Source organism: Danio aesculapii, chromosome 12 (assembly GCF_903798145.1).
Source record: "Danio aesculapii chromosome 12, fDanAes4.1, whole genome shotgun sequence".
NCBI lineage: Eukaryota > Metazoa > Chordata > Actinopteri > Cypriniformes > Danionidae > Danio > Danio aesculapii.
The window spans coordinates 2,790,216-2,813,307 of NC_079446.1; the positions used below are offsets into that span (position 1 = coordinate 2,790,216).

General features: G+C 37.9%; 1 protein-coding gene across 1 annotated transcript in view; it reads left to right on the top strand.

Moving 5' to 3' along the window:
* Window positions 1-23,092, top strand: part of si:dkey-191m6.4 (rho GTPase-activating protein 22) — a 47,547-nt gene that overhangs the window by 11,724 nt on the left and 12,731 nt on the right. The window contains exons 2-5 of the mRNA XM_056470001.1: window positions 2,519-2,718; window positions 5,576-5,663; window positions 18,114-18,236; window positions 21,268-21,475. Of these exons, the coding sequence (XP_056325976.1) occupies window positions 2,519-2,718; window positions 5,576-5,663; window positions 18,114-18,236; window positions 21,268-21,475 (619 nt within the window). The remainder of the gene's footprint in view (window positions 1-2,518; window positions 2,719-5,575; window positions 5,664-18,113; window positions 18,237-21,267; window positions 21,476-23,092) is intronic.

Genomic DNA, 23,092 nt, shown 5'->3' on the forward strand with positions numbered 1-23,092 from the left:
AACAAATAAACAATCTAAACTGCTCACATTACCAGAGTTCTCGTAAAGTACACACTGTTAGCCATTAGCAAAACAAAATCTCATATAATCCAATTCTCACAAAGATCGTTCAACTTCTCACAAGATAATAAACTGAGCTGCACAAGCATATCTAATAATGCAGTCTCTTAATAAAGAGAAAACTAGAACGCAGCAAATCGCAAACAAATAAACGAATGAACAGGCTGGCCGACACAAGTGAGGAGACTGGCTGTGAGCCAAGCACTCCTCAAGAACAGCACAAGCGCACGGCTTTTATACAAAGCGGACCTGGTTCTGATTAGCGTGTCGATGGTGATTGACAGCTCCTTTGACCAATGGTTGCACACCTAGAAACAGCACAGGACACACAGCGGAAAAGAAAGAGAAGAGCACGCAAAACAGAACAAGCAAAACATACGTGAAACGTTACACTTTGTTAATTATAATTAGCTCTCTATCATTTAAATGCAGGTGATACCTCTAAAGCCTGTTGAAAAATAGACAGAGAAGAACGTGCTGTCTTTATTTCTTCGGCTTAGTCTCTATTTCAGAGTTTGCCACAGTGGAATGAACCGCCAACTATTCCGGCATATGTTTTACGCAGCAGATGCCATTCCAGCAGCAAGTACTGGGAAATACCCATACAAACTCATTCATACACACACATATACACTACAGCCAATTTAGTTTATTCAGTTACCCGATAGATCATGTGGGGAAACCGGAGCACGCGGAGGAATCCCACATCAACACAGGGAGAACATGCAAACTCAACATAGATATGCCAACTGACCCACACGGGACTCGAACCAGCGATCTTCTTGCTGTGAGGCCACAGTGCTAACCACTGAGCCACCATGCCACCTTTGTACAACATGAAAAACAATAATAATAATAATAATAATAATAATAATGTGTCACTTTATGTAATATTATAGACCTAATGTCTTATTAAACATTAAAATATTAACACAGACCTTAATGCACATGTGTCAAAGTCAGTTCCTGAAGGGCTGCAGCTCTGCACAGTTTAGTTCCAACCCTAATTAAACAAACCTGATCAAACTAATTGAGTGCTTGAGGCTTGTTTGATACCTACAGATAGGTGTATTGAAGCAAGGCTGGAACTAAAGTCTGCAGGGCTCCGGCCCTTAAGGAATTGACTTTGACACCCCTGCCTTAATGGTTAATCTAGTTTTGTTCCACATTTATTTGATCTTGTCCAAGTTCTATTGTTTTTTATATAATAACAAACAAGTCAGACGTAGTAATAAACAGCATTTTACAGTCAGTAAAACATGCTAAAAATATCTAATCTGAAAATAGATCTGGTAGCAGATATCACAGCCTCTGTTACTCTTTACTTTGCACTTTTTCTTAACATTTATTATTATTTATTTGGGATATGCATTTTCACATTCTGACTCCAGTGCCTAATTGTTAAACTTTCAATAATTAAATGAAATATTCTTAAGAATAAAATATGATGTGTTCTTTGGAAGAGTGTACCTGCATTGCAGTGCTATTAAGTCGTTATAATGCTTTTAAAATGAAGATAATATCGTTTATCGCGATATATTTTGGTGCAGTATTACATAACAAAAAATAGGTATTGTGACAGGCCTAATACCAAAGAAATTTTGCAAACTAATTTGCATCAAAATTGCATCACAAAGCGAGAAAGTCACCATGAAATGCAAATAAAAAAAAAAATCCTTAAGCTACATGGTTTTCCTGCTGCTTTCTTGCTTTTTCGGATTAAACAAAACTGATTGCTTTTTTCCATGCATGCTTGTACTGTGTGTCAAAAATTGAGACTGAAGCTGACAGACTTTGAAAAAAAGAGACATAAGCGCCACATAAATGTCTTATAAAAGTGGTTGGAATGACTCACGATGTCCTCTGAAGTCAAGCGATAGCCTACAACTCTCCTATTTGAGCTCTGCAAATGATGACAATTTTCCCCTTTGCTTCTGAAAGATTTTGAAGGTCAAGATGGCCCAGTGGCACGGTGGCTTAGTGGTCAGCACTGCCACCTCACAGCAGGAAGGTTGCTGGTTTGAGTCCAGGTTGGACCATTTGGCATTTCCGTGTGGAGTTTGCATGTTCTCCCCATGCTGGCGTGGGTTTCCTCCGGGTGCTCCAGTTTCCCCCACAGTCCAAACACATGCGCTATAGGTGAACTAAAGAAACTTAACTGGCCGTGTATGAGTGTGTGTATGAATGAGTGTGTATGGGGGTTTCCCAGTACTGGGTTGGAAGGTCATCTGCTGTGTAAAACATATGTTGGAATAGTTGGCGGTTCATTCCATTGTTGTGAACCCTGATGAATAAGGGACTCCGTCAAAGAAAAGCGAATGAATGAATGAATGAATAAAAGAAAAACTTTGCGGTTTTAAAACTTTGACTTTTCCAAAATCGCGTTAAATCTTGAAACAGATTATCGTCCCATGTCTACTAGATATGCTCACTGTCATGCGCATTTCTTCATTTACAGCCAGGTCCAAGAGCATGGTGATGGGAGAGGCATCCCGCGGCTCATGCCGGCCGACCTCACCGAGTCTCCAGGAGGGGGTGCTAAAGGCCGGCTGGTTGAAAAAGCAGAGGAGCATCATGAAGAACTGGCAACTGCGCTGGTTTGTGCTGCGTGCCGACCATCTCTTCTTCTACAAGGACGAGGAGGAGACCAAACCACAGGTACGTTCATCTTTAGATACATGCATGCACTTTCTTACAATCACTTCATATCTCTACAGTGTACAGAAACGCCAACTGACACCGCCGAGGCTCGAACCAGCGACCTTCTAGCTGTGAGGCGACAGCACTACCTACTGCGCCACTTGCATTGATATTGATATATTTTATAAATATATATATTACATAAGGCAAATATTCGCTGAATGCTTTTTTCCACCTGCAGTGTTGTGATGCTGCTGCTGATTCGTAAGCATCTCATAATAACCAATCAATAGTGTCCGGCTTTGTCAGTCAGACTGGCGTTTGTGATAAGCAGCAGACTGTCAATACTCATCCAAGCACCATTAATCTGTGCCCATGCTGCGCTGGCCAGGATGTGTGTGAAAATGTCAATCCCACCCACTTTTCCTGCCTTTAATCAATGGGACTCAAAGTGGAAGGGCTGTGTAGGCAAATCTCATAACGAATCGCACACTGAGATAAAAGGAGAGCATGCATATTGAACAGTGTGCGGAGAAGAGCCTACATCCCCATGCATCATCTGGGCTATTAACGATTGTTTAGAGCAGTGTTTCCCAACGCTGTTCCTGAAGGCACACCAACAGTAAATGTTTTGGATGTCTCCCTGACCCATTCATTTCAGGTGTTGGAGTCTCTTCTTATGTTCTGATGAGTTGATTCAGGTGTGTTTGATTCGGGAGAGGTTGAAATGCGTACTGTTGGTGTGTCTTCAGGAACAGGGATGGGAAACACTGGTTTAAGGAAGATTTCAGATTCATGAAATAGTGTAAAAATTTTAAAAAAAAGAGTTCGCACTTAGATATTTCTTGGTTTGGCATGCTATCCCAGGAGAAAACCCGCCTGGTCAATGAGCATGTCAGGAGGTCCATGTTCGGGAAGGTCTCGAGACCTCACCCTGGTAAAGGGAAGAAAATAAGGAGATGGGGAGGAAGGAAGCATTCCTCCAAAACGAAGATAAGGTCTATTTATTGTAGGCTTAGATTAATCTGATTGGATTATTGCTGATTACGGACGAGAGACCAGACACGATCACTCATATCACGTGCTCCTTTCCAAATTAGTTTGTAAAACTTCACTTAGTGAAAGAAATCAAATAAGATACCAAAATAAGATCTCAATTTAAATCAGATTCTTCTAATGACAAAACATAATAATTACAATTTCTGAAATGCTCTTAAAATCACCTAAATGTAAGATGTTTAAGTTTTAGGGTTGTTTTGATTAGCATTACAGCATAACATCACACTAAAAAAAAAATTAGTTTGCTGATTGTTCAAACTACTTATTTAAAATCAGATGAAAACACATTTTTGGGGGACAACGTAATTGTTTTATGTCCTATCTAAATTTGTAAAAACTAATCAGCTAACTTAATTCATTTATTTGATTCAAGCACGGTTAGCACTGTCGCCTCGCAACAAGAAGGTTGCTGGTTCGAGTCCCGGCTGAGCCAGTTGGCATTTCTGTGTGGAGTTTGCATGTTCTCCCCGTGTTGGCATGGGTTTCCTCCGGGTGCTTCGGTTCCCCACACAGTCCAAACACATGGAAGGGCATCCGCTGTGTAATATGTGCTGGAATAGTTGCCGGTTCATTCGGCTGTGGTGACACCTGATAAATAAGTGACTAAGCCGAAGGAGAATAAATGAATGAATGAATGAATGAATGAATGAGTTGATGCTGTCCCAACAAACATTTTTTACAGTGTATGGACCACTGAAGCTACTACAGAGTATGTCTGTAATGTATTTATTAGGCATGATTATGCATGATAAGATTTTAAAATCACCAAAAAAACAAATCCTTTCTTTTTGAATTTGTGACTATGGACCACAATTGTCATAAATTAAAATTGAGGTATTATCTGAAAGTTGAATATTTGAGCTTTCCACTGATGCATGTTAGAAATTGTTCAAATAGAATAATATTTGGCTGAGATACAACTATTAAGAAATCTGGAATTTAAGCGTAAAAAAAAAACTAAATACTGAGAACGGTGCATTTAAAGATGGCCAAATTAAAGGACTAATGAAAAATTGAGTTTTATATATTTACAATAGAGAACTTACAAAGTATCATTATGTAACATGATGTTTACTTAATATTTTGGGCATAAAAAAGAATCATTTTGACCCATAAAATGTATTTTTAACTATTGCCAAAATATACCCGTGCAATCAGTTTTGTGCTCCAGGGTCACATTTTAGAATTACAACCCTTTTTGCAGCAATCACATATACAGTATTACAGCCCCACCACAGAGAAAACAATGTCTTTGACTATAATTATATTGATTATTACAGTAATCTGCATATCCAGTAGTCCAAACAGCTGGCCTTTGGGGGTTTTTTCTTGGTCTTTGAGCATTGTGTTAATTTAAAAAGAAACACTAAAGCTTGTGATTTTTATCTACAAAAAAAAATTAAGTGATTCTTGAGAAAATATAGGCAAACCTGCAATAAAATAACTATTTGCTTCATATCTTGTCCAAAAGAAATCTTAAATTCAGCCAAACAACATATTCAACACCCTGACTAAGAGGCCTAGGGATTTTCTGAGCCTAAATCATTCAGTTTGTGTGTCCCTGGAGAATAAATAATCTCTGAATTTCATTCTGTTCATAGTTTATCTAATTGGAGGAGGCACTCAAAATATGTGCAATAACACCAAATTTAAGCTTTTAATAAAACAACAGGCTCAAAATCCCTGGATAAATGTCCATAAGATTGCAATGCGGATTAAAGAATTACATCTGAGTGTATGTGGAAATCAGATTTGATTGATTTTATAGGTCAATAAAGGTTAAGTGATGCATTGCTAACTCTTCATATCTGTGCAGGGCTGCATCTTACTGAAGGGCAGCCAAGTCAATGAGCTGACGGCAAACCCAGAAGAACCCGGACGACACCTATTTGAGATCCTGCCAGGTGAGCTGATCCTCAGATCATAACTATCCTGTACTGAAAGCAGCATAAACACTGCCTTTATGATTTTTGAGAGTTGGGAAATCAAGTAGGCCTACAGAATGGGTCGTTTGGGTGATAATGCCTCAACCTGATTTACTGATGGTGAATGCTGTTTGTTTTATTTATGACAAGTAAATATCACAGCAGTGTGACGTCCGGCAGAGCTCTTCAAGACTTGCGGTTTGGCTCGCAGTGAGTTTATATTTTAACAGCACAGCAAAGAAGGCATAATATCTAATTATAGCTGTGCTGTAAACTGCACACCTCTCAATCCACTAACTGAAGCCAACCTCCAGATGCCCTCCAAATCCACTCACATTTGCAAGATATTAAATTCTCTCTCTTAAGATGATGCCTAGTATGCCTCTTTCTCACTTTTGCACATGCGAATCACATTAAAATGTAAAGCATTGCATTTCTAGGTGCGCTTCTGGTGTGCTTAAGTTACAGAAAGCAATGTCATTGGAAAATATGTGTAAAATAACTATAATCAAGATCCTGGTTATGTAAATAATACCTGCTGCACTGTAAAAAATTCATGACAACAAATCAGCATACCTGTCAACCCTCCCGTTTTTGCTGGGATTTTCCCATCTTTTCCCATTCTATCCCGCTATCATGCCATTTAAATACTTTCCCGTATTTCTCCCATATTTTTTATGTTTCTGAAGTGAAAGTAGCATCAAAGAGCCGATCTCAAATGTGATATAACTGCAGGAGCTGTTCAAGAGAATTATGCTTTCGCTTTATTTCAGCTTGAAAGCACGCTGAAATTTAAAGGGCACCTATGGTAAAAAATCTACTTTTCAAGCTGTTTGGACAGACATGTGTGCATGTATGGTGTATAGACCGTCATATTAGGGTGATTTAAACACACCCAGTGCTTTTTTTTTTAATTTAACAACATAAAAAACGGTGGACCAATTGGAGCGGTTTTCAGGCCGACCGCAACTTTATGTAGGAGAGCGGTCCCCCCGCCCACCAATATTGATTGACAGGCGCGTCATCATATCCTCAGTTTGTTGATTCACGTCCGCCATTTTCAGCGTGAGTCGAAGCGATATCACTAAAGGAACACGCTAGCTCTATTTTTAGATGCAAGGCTCATTGGGCTCAACACAAGATCAATATTCTCCACATTATCGCTCTAATCGGAATTATTGGTTGTATCTTTAGGTAGGTTTGCAAACATGTGTACTTCTCATTGAGTCTACCTTATACTTCAGCCGTTTGCATTTCTCGCGATCCCAGAAGCTGCCTGTGATCTTAACTAGCATGCGTTTTAGAATTATAAACATCGGTTTCTATCAGGGTACACTCAAGTCGACGGCTGGGCGCCGCGGACCGCTGCAGAAACCTGTTCAGAATTCAAAAATGCGTGGCGCGACGATTCGGGACACTTCATGTCTCTGTCGCGCCACAGAGAATGTCTGGTGTGCCGTGTCGCGGCTTCGAGCGGCGCATCCGGTGCCTCAGTCAAAGTTAATTCAGTGTGCGTGGTTATTAGTCTCGGTGTACAAGCTCGGTACTTAAAACTAGCACACAGTTGGCTGTAAAACTGTACAAAGACACAAATGATTTTGTACTCTCTGCTCGGTCTGTGTCCGAGTCGTATATGTACGACTGAATGGTGATCCTCTCTCTCCTTCTCCTTCTCAGACTCTGTTGCAAACGCAGAGCAGGTGAGCTCATGGCCCCGCCCCCTTGTTACGTTGGCCGGAAGCCGAAACTAATTTACATGTGAAGCAACACACCCATAAATCAGCGAGCTGTGGACACGCCCCCAACATGACACTTTTTAACACATTATTATAAAAAAAGTGTTTTGAACTGAACCTAAACTGGCACACTCAGAAGAACCATAATATTAATATTAAATCATTAAAAAAGAGGTAAACTATGTGCCCTTTAATTTAAGAACGGCTGCAGTTCCCTTAAAGCTATGTGTCAACCGTTGCCCTACCCATGTTATATAATGTATTGTTTGATCATTGTTACCATAATACATTAGTACCTTTATTCATTACAACCAAAAGGAATCTGCAAATAATATCTATTTTAACTTTACTTACATTTATTTATGAAAGCATGTATTATTAATACTTCATAATGCATTACCCATGAAGGTTTCAAGTGTTACCGCTTTTTCATTAAAGGCTCATTTCAAATTCTAATAATGAATTTTTCTACATTATTCAACAACCTGGATGCATCGCTCAATCGATGTGCCACCCCCTAAAGTGCATCTCAGACATTTAGATAACTGAACACAGCATTAGTCTGAGTAATGTACCAAATAAAAGAAATACACACACACACAGCAAGGAACATTAGCAGCACTTTCTCACATTAGATCAGTCAACACAGCATCTCCTCCCCAGAGAAGAGCCCTTAACCACAGTCTCCGTCTGACCGGCATGCTTCAGCTCCTTTAAGTCAAACAACCTTATTGGCAAAGCCCCGTTTTCATGAGAAGCAAACAATAAAACATGACACAAAGCAAATTTCCAGAAAGGCCTCATGCTTTTTAAATGAGTGCATGCTGCATTTGTCTGGAAATCCCTGACCTGTTGTTGATTTTGACACCAAATATGAAAAAGTAAAAACAATAACAAGTATGATGTACAGCTAACAGTGGCGCAACAATACAGACATCTCATGGTTCGGTTTTCGGGTCACGGTATCGCTATGAAATGTTCAATACAAACAGACTAATATAATCAAACATATTGTAACCACGCTGGTCCTACACCACCCAACCCGCTCTGAGCTGGGATTGAACCGGCGACTTTCCGCATGGGAGTCGGTTGCTCTAACAAGGAGACTAAAGACCATGCTCTCTAGCATCTGTCGCTACAGCACCTTTAGAGGTCAGAGGAGTGAGGTTTCCTTGCATAGCATCTCACCAACTGGTATCTGTTCCACTCACCCCCCCCCTAAACTCCCATCCGGGTCACAGCGCCAATGTAACCACTGCTGGTCCTACGCCACCCAACCCGCTCTGAGCTGGGATCGAAACAGCGACCTTCCGCACGGAAGTCAGTTGCTCTACCCAGGAGGCTAAAGACTAGGGTTGGACCGATAGACAATGCCATCGTCGATGGCCAATAGACAACACGATGCTGAGCCGGCATCGCCGATCCTCCGCCCCGCCCCTGTCGCAAACCCGCTCGCGAAAAATACACACTTATGCCCTGTTTACACTAATACGAATGGCATTTTAGAACGAAAGTGATCCACATCCACACCGTATTTTACCTAGCATTTTCGAACAGCCCTCCGTCCGCTGAAAACGCACATCACGTGACCACACACACAGCCACGTGCTTGTCTAAGCTCCAGTGAGCAGTGCATGTCGGACAGTTTATCAAGGATGTACAGCTGGATCACGTCTTACTATAGTTGTTAAAAGCGATATTCAGACATCCCAAGTCTCCCGGATGTTCCGGTGAGTCTCCCGGATGCCCGCAAATGAGTGATAATCTCCCGGAAATCGCACGTCTCCCTTCCGGTCCTCAAATAAGTCGGGCACCTTTCTCACCCCTCACCACCGGATCCCTCCTCGCTCTTCAGACACGTCGCACGCACTCTGTCAAACACCGCCTCCAACCCCCACCCCCGCTTTTCATATGATGTTCCATCGCGATGTTTCACATTAGACATTGTATGACGCCAAATTGGTCGACATCAACCAACCCTAATAAAGACCATGTCGCTATTGTCCTGCCTCTGCTACAATAACACTGCGCAAAGTATATAATTTCTAATGTATATAAACTAAAAGGTTAACCATTATTGAACTATACTGTACTGATTTCATTATCTTTTGTTGTTTGATTAATATTAAAAACACAGGCAGCAGGAATAAGATGCTTACGTTTACGTTCTGAGGCACACATTGACATAATAATAATAGTTTTACCGTTTTTAAGTTTTAATTTGCGCAACGTAACTTTCATTCACCTGTTCAGATAAGGCACTTCTCAGATCTCCCGTGCAAGTCCTCTTTGCGATTTAAGGTTCGATGTTTAAATAACAAAAGCTTATGAATTTATTTTAACAGGAATCGCGACTTTTATTTTCATGTGAAAGCATCCTTAATTTTAGCTCTCACTGATGGCACATTTACTCACAAAGAGCAATGTTTTAGTGCAAAACGCAAAATACAATATTGATATATAATCGCAATTTCCGAAGGTCGTAGCAAACGGTTCAGTATTATATTGAGTATCGTGGCATCCCTAATAGCTGTAATGACTCTAAAGTAAATCGAGGAAAAACTGAGGTTGACCGTTTTGCATGAAAATAAAGAAATCTTGTGACGTTTTGAATCCTTCAGTCTGAATAAAATCCCAAAATATCCAACAATAGTGGCATTCAGCGCAGGGATATAAGTAGCTACATTTCCATCCACCTATTTTTATGCGCATAAAAAAAACGCTTGATGGAAATGCCAAGACACGAACAAACTTTGAAAATGCTCATAAAAAAAAACATGCGCATAACTTAGTCGGATAAGCTTTTTTATTCGATAAGAAAAGATGCGCATAAACTGCGATGGAAACATTTTTACAGATCAAATTCTAGTATGTGCATCATGTGATTTTGTTATGAGAGATCATGCGATGATAAAATATGTGTGTGAATGGACAAACCAGCAGGGTGAACACGTTGTAAAACATCTGAAATGTTGTTTAGGTTATTCTAAAACGCTGTAACTATTTCAGTATTAGTGTTATTTTATTATTAATGACCTCCAAAACTGTCAAAAGCGTCTGTACTCCGCGTCTTTAAACGCCACCGCATGTTCATTCAATGTCAGCATTCTGAGTCGCAAGTAATTTATTAAATCAAGAAAAGATTCTCGCAGCTTCTCCTAACGCACCAAACTCCGTTTTTACTGTTGATATTTGGCGCCAGTTAATCAGGAAGTGACGATTTTGTTCACTTTGTCTCGTTGGATGGAAATGCTGCTTTATTCGCACGTCTTTTATACAATATTCCAGCTTTGGGCATAAAATTAACTCACATTTTTGAATGGAAACAGCTAATGACAAGTGCAACCAGTGGAAAAAGCCTGGCAATATATTGGGATTTTTTGGTGTCTATGTTTGCAAGGCATTTCGAATACAGCATTCTAGACATATGCCAATATTCAATAATTCTATATGATGATGACCATGCAAAATATTGATCACGGCCACTTCAAAATACTGTGAATAATTCTATATAATTTAAACTTTTAGATTGCCTTTTAAGAATATTAACATTGCATTTGCAGTGTTCATCACACACCAAATGCTTGAAGACTTCATAGGTCAGCTTAATAGTTCATTTTTTCACATGTTAATCTGGCCTACTGCATGCTGAAATATTGATTGAAAATGCATTACTGTACAATAAGGCTACTCAGTTTAATTGAACTGAATGACAGCTACAAAACCTTTTATTAATCTTAGCTAATTTAAACTTAAATTTAAATTAATTAAAATGTGTTGTCGAAAATCACAGTCGTATTAGTTCAATTATATTGAGTTAACTAGTAAAAATGCAGTTGCACTAAACTAATATCAACATAGTAACTCTAATGAATCTGGCTTTTTCCTCACTGCTGATGTTAATCTATTAACATTTAATAATGAGACATTGTTGTAAAGGGTTACCTATTGTACTTTATAATCATTTTGCTATTTAATTTTGTTATATATAACAATAAAGCAATACACTGAGTATTCTTTATTATACTTCAAGAGTTCCCACTTAGATATGCTTGGCGTATAATGCAGGTTTGGTATGCTGTCCCGGGAGAGAACCCTGAGCTCGGAGATATTTGAGCCCAGGGCTCCCGCCTGGTCGATAAGCATATCAGGAGATCCGAGATCAGGTAGGTCTCGAGAGCTCCCCCTTTAGAAAAGGGAGGAAGAGGAGGAGATGGGGTGGAAGGTGGGATTCTTCCAAACGAAGATAGAAACAGTAGGGAGAAAATGATCCATTAATAGTAAACTAGGATCACTCTGATTGGATTATTACTGATTACAGCGGCCAGACGTGCTCAGTCATATCACGTGCTCCTCTCGAAATTAGTTTATGAAACTTCACTTGTTAAAGCATCCTTTTTGCAGCTTAGATGAATATCGGGATAAAACATGATTGTGATTGTGACACATGCAAGTCCTGGCAGTTTCTGGACCTGCTAACTCATGCTTCATTTTGCCTCAGCAAAGTCCTCTGAGATGGATGCATCTGGTGTGGTGTTTGTTTAAGTCCACTGAGGTGTTTAGAAAGGACTAACAGAGCAGGCCGTCTCATTATTCTGTCAGTCTACCGTGAGAAGTCAGTGGGAATGAGAGAAACAGAAGGCAAGTGGTGCTGCTTGAGCTCAACTCGGACATCATAGTCTTTTCTGCTCGCTGGTTTTCCAGGAACGTACTTTACAGTGTGGATTTCCATGATTTTTTTCTCATCCTCTTCGGGACAGTTTTGGAGTATAATCGAATTTAGGATTTGTTTGGAAATTGGTGGTTTGAACAAACACGCTGGCAGAATGGCTTTTATGTGGTGTGAGGACTTCATGTGCCGTGTCTGGATTCATGTCCAATTTGTTGGAAAAAAAGCGCAACATTAGTACCCGCTCAATTCCTCCAGTGCATCATGGGACAGGGCTGCTGTAAGCCACGGAGGCTCAAACCACCACTACCCCAAGGTAAACATACATGCAAAAATCAGCTACAATGGTGATGATCTCTTCTTTAAAATACTGTTACATCACCACCATTCCTGTAACAGTATTTTAAAGACAATCATAATTTCATAGGGGTCAAATATAAAAGTCAAAAAGAACTAAATATTCTGGGTCATGATGATGATTGGTTATTTATGTACAGAATGGCTTGTTCAATCGTGCATCAGGTGTGCAACAATACAGAAATGTTTAAACAATAGTACATTTATGACCAGTAATAAAAATTTTAATAGTGTTAATAATAATATCGGCCACTCTGATGTTGTTGACTGTTTGGCGCCATCTTGTGACCGAATACTACTGTACGATTACTACTACAACAACTACGACAATGACCACGACCACTACCAATAATAATAATTATAATGATACTATGACGACGACTACTACTACAAACACTACTACTACTACTACTACTACTACTAATAATAATAATAATAATAATATTATTATTATTAATAATAATAATACTAGTATTAATAATAATAATAATAATAAGTAGGTAGATTAGTGTACTGTAGGCTTCCGTTGGTTAAAAACCTTCATTCTCCTTTAGCTTAGTGCCTTTATTCATTAGAGGTCACCACAGCGGAATGAACCATCAACTATTTCAGCATATGTTTCATGCCCTCCCAGCCCTCTCATTCACACACCCACTTATACACTCCAGCCAATTCAGTTCACTGTTTGGGAAACCAGAGCACCCGGAGGAAACCCACGCCAACACGGGGAGAACATGCAAACTCCACACGGAAATGCCAACTGGGCCAGTCGGGACTCGAACCAGCGACCTTCTTGCTGTGAAGCAACAGAGCTAACCACTGAGCCACTGTGCCTCCACAAAAGGGCCGGCGCATCCATAGAGACGACCCAGGCGGCCGCCTAGGGGAGAAAAATAGTGAGGGCGGCGTCTGTGACATAGCCCCATTACCCTCCGGTCCTCACTTTTGTCCACGACACCCACCGCCCCCCGACCAAACCCCGACCCCCTGCACCCTTCCCCCACACCCCCTTAACTTCGTGGCCCGGTCACTTTAACTTTCGGCTTTAACTTTCGGTCTTTTGCCTTGAGCGCCAGTTCATCTTGCTCCAGCCCTGCTTTCCATAATAATAATACTAATACCAATACTACTACTAATAATAGGTACCGTAGGTAGGTTAGTGTACTGTAAGTTGCTGTTGTTTAAAAACATTCTTTCCGCAAGCTTTATGTTTAATTATACAGGAATGTTTGAATGTATAACTTGTGATTATTATACCTTAGATCAATGTTTAGTGTCTAATAGTTTAGTTTTGTGGAAAGTAGTCATGTAATAAGCAGGATAATGTACATACAGCCAGCTGTTTTCACTAACCATAGCCTTTCAGTCATATACAACAGCTGCTGATAGGCATGTTGGGCTTTATTCTGCAATAAAAACCAGCTGGATGTACATTATACTTTGTACATATCTCTACAACCACTACTTCTACTCTCTTTTAACTAACTGACAAAGGGGTAAATGTAACAATTAGGGATGTTGTCATTAGATCCTTCAGCCGGTTTATTTTCATGCAGTGATTGGCAGCTAAGTGGCATCTGTCAGTTGATGTTATTAAGGAGCATAATCACTCCTGCGTGTGATATGTCTCGAAAGGTCAATGAAGATAAGCTTCTTCAGGCCTGTGCATAATTACAGCACATAATCCAGACCACGTGCCTCTGCAGCACCGGCAAAACTCTATTCCAACAGTAATTGTTTCAGCAGCATAGAAAAACCTTCATAGCTCCTCAATGATTAAACTTGCTTTTGAAGGAAGTCAACTTGGAGGTAGATGTCTGAGTTTGTAATCTTATAATCACATATAGTCTCACGTGGTCATTCACTTGATTGGATGCTAGTACTTGTATGTGGAATCCTCAAATATGGCCTGTGAAGTAAGGCTGAGCAATTAATCAAAATTCAGATTCGATTTTGGCTTCTAACGATCATGAATAAAACATTAATCGAGATACAACCATTATTGCATCATATACTGATTATTGCAAAACTGTTGCAAACAATTTATTTGTGTTGAATTTAAACAAACAAATTCAATTTATCAATGTTCAACTTAATTTGTTTGTTTAAATTCAGCCCAAATAAATTGTTTACAACCACTTAACATAAAAAAATTGAGTAAATCAAAGGAATCATCTTTGAACAATTGTTTTCAGTGCAGTTGTACACATCTGTTGCTCTGCAATGCTCAGTTTCATGTGAAAATGACTAAAAGCATGTACTGTAATGTAACGTTTGCACCACGGGATGCGCATCAGTCATTGATGTACATTCGAATCATACATGTTTTTAAAAGCGCGAAAGAGATTGCATGCTGTTGTGTGTGCACGCTCAGTCTCAGAGACGACCAGAGCACACACATCATCATAATGTGAGCGCTTTAATGGTCAAATACATGCCAAGTTGTGTCAAAACGCAGTGTTTAGTAATTAGGCAAGGCAAGTTTATTTATATAGCACATTTCATACACAGTGGCAATTCAAAGTGCTTTACATAAACAGGAATAAAAGAAACAAGTATAAGAGAAATAAAAACAAATAATAAAAATGGTAAAAAAAAAAATTAAATAAAATAATGCATAAAAGCAGATAAAATGTGTTATTTATTCATATTAACCCTCATTTATGTAATAAACAAGTTGAGAATCAAAGGATACTGCTCTTAAACCGTACAAAACCGAACTGCTCTTAAAGTGACAGCGCGCAATATTCCTGCTGCCGACAATCAAACAACAGAAGGACAAAATCCCTCACTGCTCTTGACTGAAGGATTATGTTATAATTAAAGGGTTTTATCTTACAGTGAAGAAAGATGCTTAAAGCACAGTTTGTTTAATATTTTTATTTATTTCCTTTTTCCTAATTACAGTGAGGAAAATAACTATACATACACTTGAAGTCAGAATTATTAGCGGCTTTTTATATTTTTCCCCCAATTTCTGTTGAACAGAAAGAAGATTTGTTTTTAACCCATTTCTAAACATAATAGATTTAATAAGACATCTGTGATAACTGATTCTTTTATCTTTGCTATAATGACAATATTTTACAGATATTATTTTTAATATACAAGCATTCAGCTTAAAGTGCAGTTTAAAGGCTTAATTAGGGTAATTAGGCACGTCATTGTATAACAGTAGTTTCTTCTGCAGACAATCAAACAGATATATTGGGGACTAATAATATTGACCTTAAAACAGGTTTCAAAATATTTAAACCTGCTTTTATTCTAGCTGAAATAAAACAAATAAGACTTTTTTTCCAGAATAAAAAATATTATAGGAAATACTGCGAAAAAATCCTTGCTCTGTTACACATCATTTGGGAAATATTTATATAAAATAAAAAAAATGTAAATTAAAATCACAGGAGGGCGAATAATTTTGACTTCAACTGATAATCATTTGGAATAATCATGATTACAGTTATGACCAAAATAATCGTGATTATGATTTTTCCCATAATCGAGCAGCCCTGTGAAGTCTACTTTCCTCCAGAGTTTAGCTCAAAATTTCATTGCACCCACATTTTTCATACATTAAAAAATAAACGCAGGTCACGACCCATTTTTGTCCATTTATTGCATCAATAGCGAGTATTTGGAGAGGTGTTTAGGCAACTCACAGCCACCATACAAGCGAAAGCCAAAATCTGGAATGTTGTCTGACAAACTAATCCACTTTGTCTTGCAGCCCAAAGCAGTTTCTGACAAAGAGCAAAATATAAAGGGAAAATGTTGAGAATGGTTGACAATCAGAGCAGCACGGTGGCTCAGTGGTCAGCACTGTCGCCTCACAGCAAGAAGGTCGCTGGTTCGAGTCCTGGCTGGCCCAGTAGGCATTTCTGTGTGGAGTTTGCATGTTCTCCCCGTATTGGTGTGGGTTTCCTCCGGGTGCTCCGGTTTCCCCCACAGTCCAAACACGTGCGCTGTAGGGGAATTGAAGTTAAATTGACCCTAGTGTATGCGTGTGTGTGAATGCCAGTGTGTATGGGTGTTTCCCAGTACTGGGTTGTGGCTAGAACGGCATCCACTGCATAAAACATGCTGGATTAGTTGGCGGTTCATTCCACTGTGGCGACCCCTGATAAATAAAGGACTAAGCCGAAGGAAAATGAATGAATTAATTAATAAACACAATTTGTCTGCTTGAAAAAGCAGAACATCCCTAGAATATTTGAGCCACAAGCCCTTTTTTTCCCCATTTTCCTTCTCCACAAGACATTGTGACACTTCCTAAAGACACATGGATGCTGACAAAATGCCACACCACGGTGAGAAATGAGAGCTCCTCATTACGGCTTGACTCTGTGTGGGAGCGTTAGCCTCTGATGTCCCGCCGGCTTTAATTATCTTAATTGCATCGGTGCTTTGTTTTGTCAGTTCATTCGAGACTGCTGTGAACATTTATCTTCTCAAGACTTATTGCTTTGGTTATTTTATTTGACCAGAAGAATATTGGCATTACTTTAGGACTTTGTCTTTATCATTGTGAAGAGTTGAATTAGCTGAGTCTTTGCGCAGTTGTTGCCTTCGCTGTTGCGAATAAAATGTTATGAAGTGTTACTGTGGTTCTTTCTGTCTCCGTCTGCTTTAAATTAACATGACTTGTGCCGTGTTTAGCTGATCTAGACGGCCAGCTGGAGGGAACTACAGATTAATGCTAACGAATTGAAGTACTACTAAAATATGTCTTACTGCTACACACTCTCAGATAAAAGGTACAAAACAGGTGCAATGTTGTACCTTTCAGGTTTAGTTGGTCCCTTTAAAGTTACACATTTGAACTTTTTAGGTATTAATAAGTATTAATTAGGGGTTTTTCACCTTTATTATATAGGACAGTAGAGAGTATTGACAGGGAAGCATGGGGAGCAGAGAGAGAGGGAAAGGATCGGCATATGACCGCGAGGCGGGAATCGAACTCGGGTCGCCGTGAGCACTGGAGTGCATGTGACGACGCACTAACCACTACACCAGTGTCGTCGACATTAATAAGTAATTTTATGGTACAAATATGGACCTGCCAGGTTCAAAAGTCTACCATTTAAAAATGTACCACACCAGTGACAGGTTTTGTACTTTTATTTCCGAGAGTGTGTGATAATTACCAATAAAAGACACATTTCTCCTAAAAAACACATTGGCTGCATCCGAAATTGCCAACTACCTGAATGGCTACTACATTTGAATGAGAATTTACTACAAGTCTAAAGACATGCACTATAGGTTAATTAGGTAAGCTGAATTGTCCATAGTTTATGTGTGTACATTGAAGTGTGTGGGTGTTTCCCAGTGATGGGTTGCAGCTGGAAGGGCATCCACTGCGTAAAAACACATGCTGGATGGGTTGGCGATTCATTCCGCTGTGGCGACCCCGGATTAATAAATGGACCAAGCCGAAAAGAAAATGAATGAATGAATGAATTGACTCAAAAGAAAATCTGCTTGGTTTAAAAGTGGTTCCTTCATGAGCTGTTCCTTTACATCTAAAAATTGGACTTATTGCATGTAAAATGTTTCTAATGTCTTGCTAAAAAGAACTATGAATTTAAATAGTAGCTTTGAATAATATTAAAATTTGTGGTGAAATATAACTTCACTAACTTTCTCTCTTGTTTTCTGTCTCAGCTGGTGAGAAAGACAAGGCTGCGATGAGCCACGAGTCCTTTCTACTAATGGCAAACACTCAGAGTGACATGGATGACTGGGTGAAGGCTATCAGACGGGTCATTTGGGCTCCTTTTGGAGGAGGTAAAAACCAGGTGGAGCGCAAGCTTCAATAAGTTCAATAAAGTCAGAATTATTCAACCTCCTGTGAATTTTTTTTCTTTTCTTTTTCAAATATTTTCCAAATTATGTTTAACAGAGCAAGGAATTTTTCACAGTATGTCTGATAGTATTTTTTCTTCTGGAGAAAGTCTTATTTGTTTTACTTCGGCTTGAATAAAAGCAGTTTTTAATTTTTTTAAACCATTTATTTTAAGGTCAATATTATTAGCCCTACATTGTTGTCTGCAGAGCAAACTTGCCTAGTTATCCTAATTAACCTAGTTAAGCCTTTAAATGTCACTTTAAACTGAATACTAGTACTAGTTATTAGAAATGAGTTATGTTATTAGTTTAGAAATGCATTAAAAAATTATCTCCTTTCTATTAAACAGAAATTGGGGAAAAATATACATATAATACAAGTTATACATATAAGTTAATACAAGTTCACATGCTACATATTCTTTTTGACAATGTTATACTACCATGGTTTTACTACAAATAAATTAGAAAAGGGAATTTTAGTCAAGCCATTTAGTAACCACAAATTCACAACGTTTTTGTTCCACTACTCACCCGAGTTGACGATGTTTTGTGGTTGTACAACCAATAAAGCATGGTTTCTACACATATACTACAATAAATATGTGGTTTATTTACTTAATTGCTGGTTATATAACTTATTTAAGACACAGAAATATGGTGCAGTGCAATCTGAGCTGCATCCAATGCTTTTTAATGCGCTCGCCTAACCCTCACAGGGACGTCACTAGCTCCATTGAGTGCATTGTGAGACATTGCATCACTGAGATATGCAGTCTCAGCTTGCGTCATCAAGGCTGCATCCATTTTGAGGGATGTAAACAAAACAATGGTCCCAGGGTATTTTTTTTGTTGTACTTTTTTAATTTCTATAGCTTCTGAGAATCCAAAAAGTGCCACATATTGATAAATAATGTTATGATATCATTTTTACCACGAAGTTATGATTGAATTGCCTCTTGTCACAGTTATGAAATAGTTTAATAACAAGCAGGAAATGTCCATAGGACAATGACATGGGCACATTGAAATGGTCAATTGGAAATATCACTGAGCTGCATCAACAGTTTAAGTTCATTCAAACAAAGCAAATCCAGGTTTCAACTCTAAGTTATGTTCACTCTAAAAATGTATCTTGACATCAGTAAAAATAATAAATATATATATATATAAGTTACCTTTTGACATAGATTAAAAGGACAGGAAGATTTTCTTACCGTGGTCTCGATACTGGCGGGAACATTTCCTTCTTGATTCAACCGAAGTAGGCTACAGATATCAAGAGGAAAATTCACTTTACGTTAGTTGGGTATATTAAGACTGAGGTAAAGTTGGTTTTACATTCAAACATTCTGACTTTGTCCTTAATAATGTAACTTAAGAAACATACTTTTTGCAAATTCTAAATCATATTAGCAGCCGATGACTATCAAAGTAGCTACAGCATTGTTCACAGTCAATTAAATAGTGCTAATGCTGTTTTGAAGTAATACTTAAATGCGATTTCAGACCAAATATTCAAATTAGCATGCACGGTAAACCATTAAAATTAACAAATGTGCGAATAAAAAAAACTAATTGTACCTCACTTGTTTAAAGTCCAAGATTATAAATTAAATTTAGAATTATTAACTTAATGACAATATATTTATTAAATATATTTTGTTTTTGGTGCCGATAAAACGCCACATTAATTCTCATGACTTTACCACAAACAAACTTACTCGGCTTACCTGAGAAAACCCGGATGCAATAGATGCTCCGACGGGACGTCGGGGAAAACAGAACATATTCCTGAAACGAATAGGCTATTTGTTTATTGTCTTGTTTTTTTAAACAATCTAGCTTCCATCGTAATGGTGAATTACTCGTGTAAATTCGTTTGGACTAAAGCAGGTCAGTCAGACAACAGGAAGTGACCAGTCACGTGTAAATAATAATATTTCTATTAAATGTTATGCAAGAATGTTGATTATTTTATCAGAATTACATTTAAGTAGCCTTTACTATTTCAATGTGTCGATATATTTGCCATAGGGTTTATATTGTGCAACAAATTATTCAAATAATAAATGATAAACAGGTTATAAGTGATTTTGTTTTTGCCTTTAAATGCACTTCCAAAATTACCATAACTGTCCATTCGCCTACATATGCAGATTAAACATTTCTGAAACGTTTTATTTTAATCTTTAACAATAGGCTAGGATATTTAAAATCGAATAAAATAGCATCATTACAAAGAACTGGTTTAGTTAGATGATTATCTAAAAAGATGTGATGAGAATTATGAAGAAACTATTGAAAAATAAATGACTTAAATCAATATCTTTTATCCAATATGTATGACAGTAGTGCCATGGTACTCCTTATAACTTAAAACAACCAGCTACTTAACATGGTAGACTCTTTACTCTTCTAAATAAAGGACTTTTGCAGGGATGTCATGAAAAATACTTACTATTTGGGGGTTTTAAAACCACAACAACTTCTCTCAGTGTAAAGAAAATGTTAATAATCTAAATGCCATGGCTCTTAGAAGAAACATGTGCATGTGGAACATTTTAATAACATTAAGAAACATTTACTAAAGTACCTCAAGAATCTTTTGTGGATTGGAAAGCTTCAGTGGATGTTAAACACGCTTAAGAATATCTTTAAGAATGGCATCACTTGAGTATTGATTTATATATCAAAGTACAATAGTACACTCAAAAATGATGTTTGCTGTTTGTTCAAACTACTCATTTACAATGAGTTGAAACGATTCTTGACTTTTTTGGGGGGCAACTTAATTGCTTTATGCTCTATCCACTTAGATTTGTAAAAATTAATAACTTAACTTAATTCCATTAAGTAGTCCCGACACAAATCGACTGTGTGAAACAGCATTATATTACAGTGTAATACATTTTTATATGGATTCCCATCAGTCTGTGTTGCCCGCCACTGAACTGCTGCATCTCCACAGGTATATTTGGGCAGCGCTTGGAAGACACCGTACAGTATGAGAGAAAGTTTGGTCCTCGACTCGCCCCTCTCTTAGTGGAGCAGTGTGTGGATTTCATCAGGGAACAAGGCCTTGATGAAGAAGGACTTTTCCGGATGCCAGGACAAGCCAACCTCGTGAAGGATCTCCAGGAGGCCTTCGACTGCGGAGATAAACCTCAGTTTGACAGGTGCACTATAAGAAATGATACGAATGAAAGTCAAATGTTTTTTTTTATGTTACTTTAACTTATTTTATTAAGTAATTCAGGTTTCAACTAATTTTCTTTAAGTTATGCAAAGTTTAACTTAATTTTTTTAGTTGAAATAAGTTGAGATTTTGTTTAATTTAACAAACGAAATTTAAGCCACAATAATTTTTATTTTTACAGTGTATACCGACTGTTCCGAGCATAGACATGAGATATATCCCCAATAACTGTATTCCTTGGTTATTCTTTGAACATTGTGAATTTACTAATAATTCTTACAATTTTATGCTAAATTTTACATCCATAAATGTACATTTTCAAAAAAACCACAAAGATTTTGACAAGCACTCAAAAAACGATTACTGCTGCTTGTTCAAACTACCTGTTTAAATTGAGTTGAAACAACACAATTCTTGTAATTTTCTTTGGCCATTTTTTTTTTTACGATTTGAACTTTTTATTGATTTTTCTTATTTCAATAATGCAGATGAATATCAAATACAGAGCATTAACATGAAAGCAGAACAACACAAAATAAATAAACATAATAAATAAATAACATCATATCAATTGCAAAAGTAAACCAAACCAGAACACACACAAGGAAAAAGAAAATGAAAACAGGGTGGGTGGGACATTGCTAATGTCATAACCTTAATTATTATTTTGTCTCGTTACATATTTGCTAACATTGTGGGTCGCAGAAATTTAGAAAGTTTCCCCATTTATCAAAATAAAATTCAATTCTTCGATGAAAACTGTAGGAGAGTTTTTTATAAGCTGCGACTCGTCCTAACTCTGAGATCCACGCGAAGATCGGAGGTCTACTGGAAGATTTCCAGTTTTTAACAATCACCCGTCTGCCTAGCATGATACAGCTCTGTACCCACTGTGATTCAGATTTATTTATGTGGCTTAAGGGACATGGGTCACCAAGTATATATATATAAGCTTGGGCAAAAGTCATACTAGGTCTGCAATATCTTTACAAGGTATTCATGCACCTCTCTCCAAAAATGATGGACTTCTGGGCATAATACATGAAATGGGTCACCTGTTTCTTCTTGTCATCGCCAGCATTCTGGATTGTTTTTGAAACGGCCAATTTATTTTTTAGATCCAGTCCAGTTCAATTTGTAAACCATTAAGTTAACTTAAGCGTTTTGTGTTGGTCCAACTACCTGGTTGGTGGATTTGTAGTACCCAGCATGCTTTTGCGTGGGATTGAATTAAGAGAGGGAAATGTTAACAATAAAAGTACTCTTAGATATTTAAAGTGAGTTTAATCCTCACTTTAGTTTGAACACTTTCATGTGATGCTTTGAGTTTTGAGATTACCACCTTGCAGAAGCAGCCATGCTTTGGGTGTTGGTAGTTTAATTGGCAAAAATTATATTTGTTGCTTTGCTTAGTGAGCAATAACTGTCCTAAAATGAGAACTGAGATCAGTCTCAATCAAATGTAACTCATGAAATATGCTTCAAAATGGCTCTTTTAGTTCCTTTAGGATAACTTCAAATAAAGATAAAATACTTTACAATGCACAACACATAACAGACATACATGATATTATCAGACCTTTGAGTTTAAGTTAAA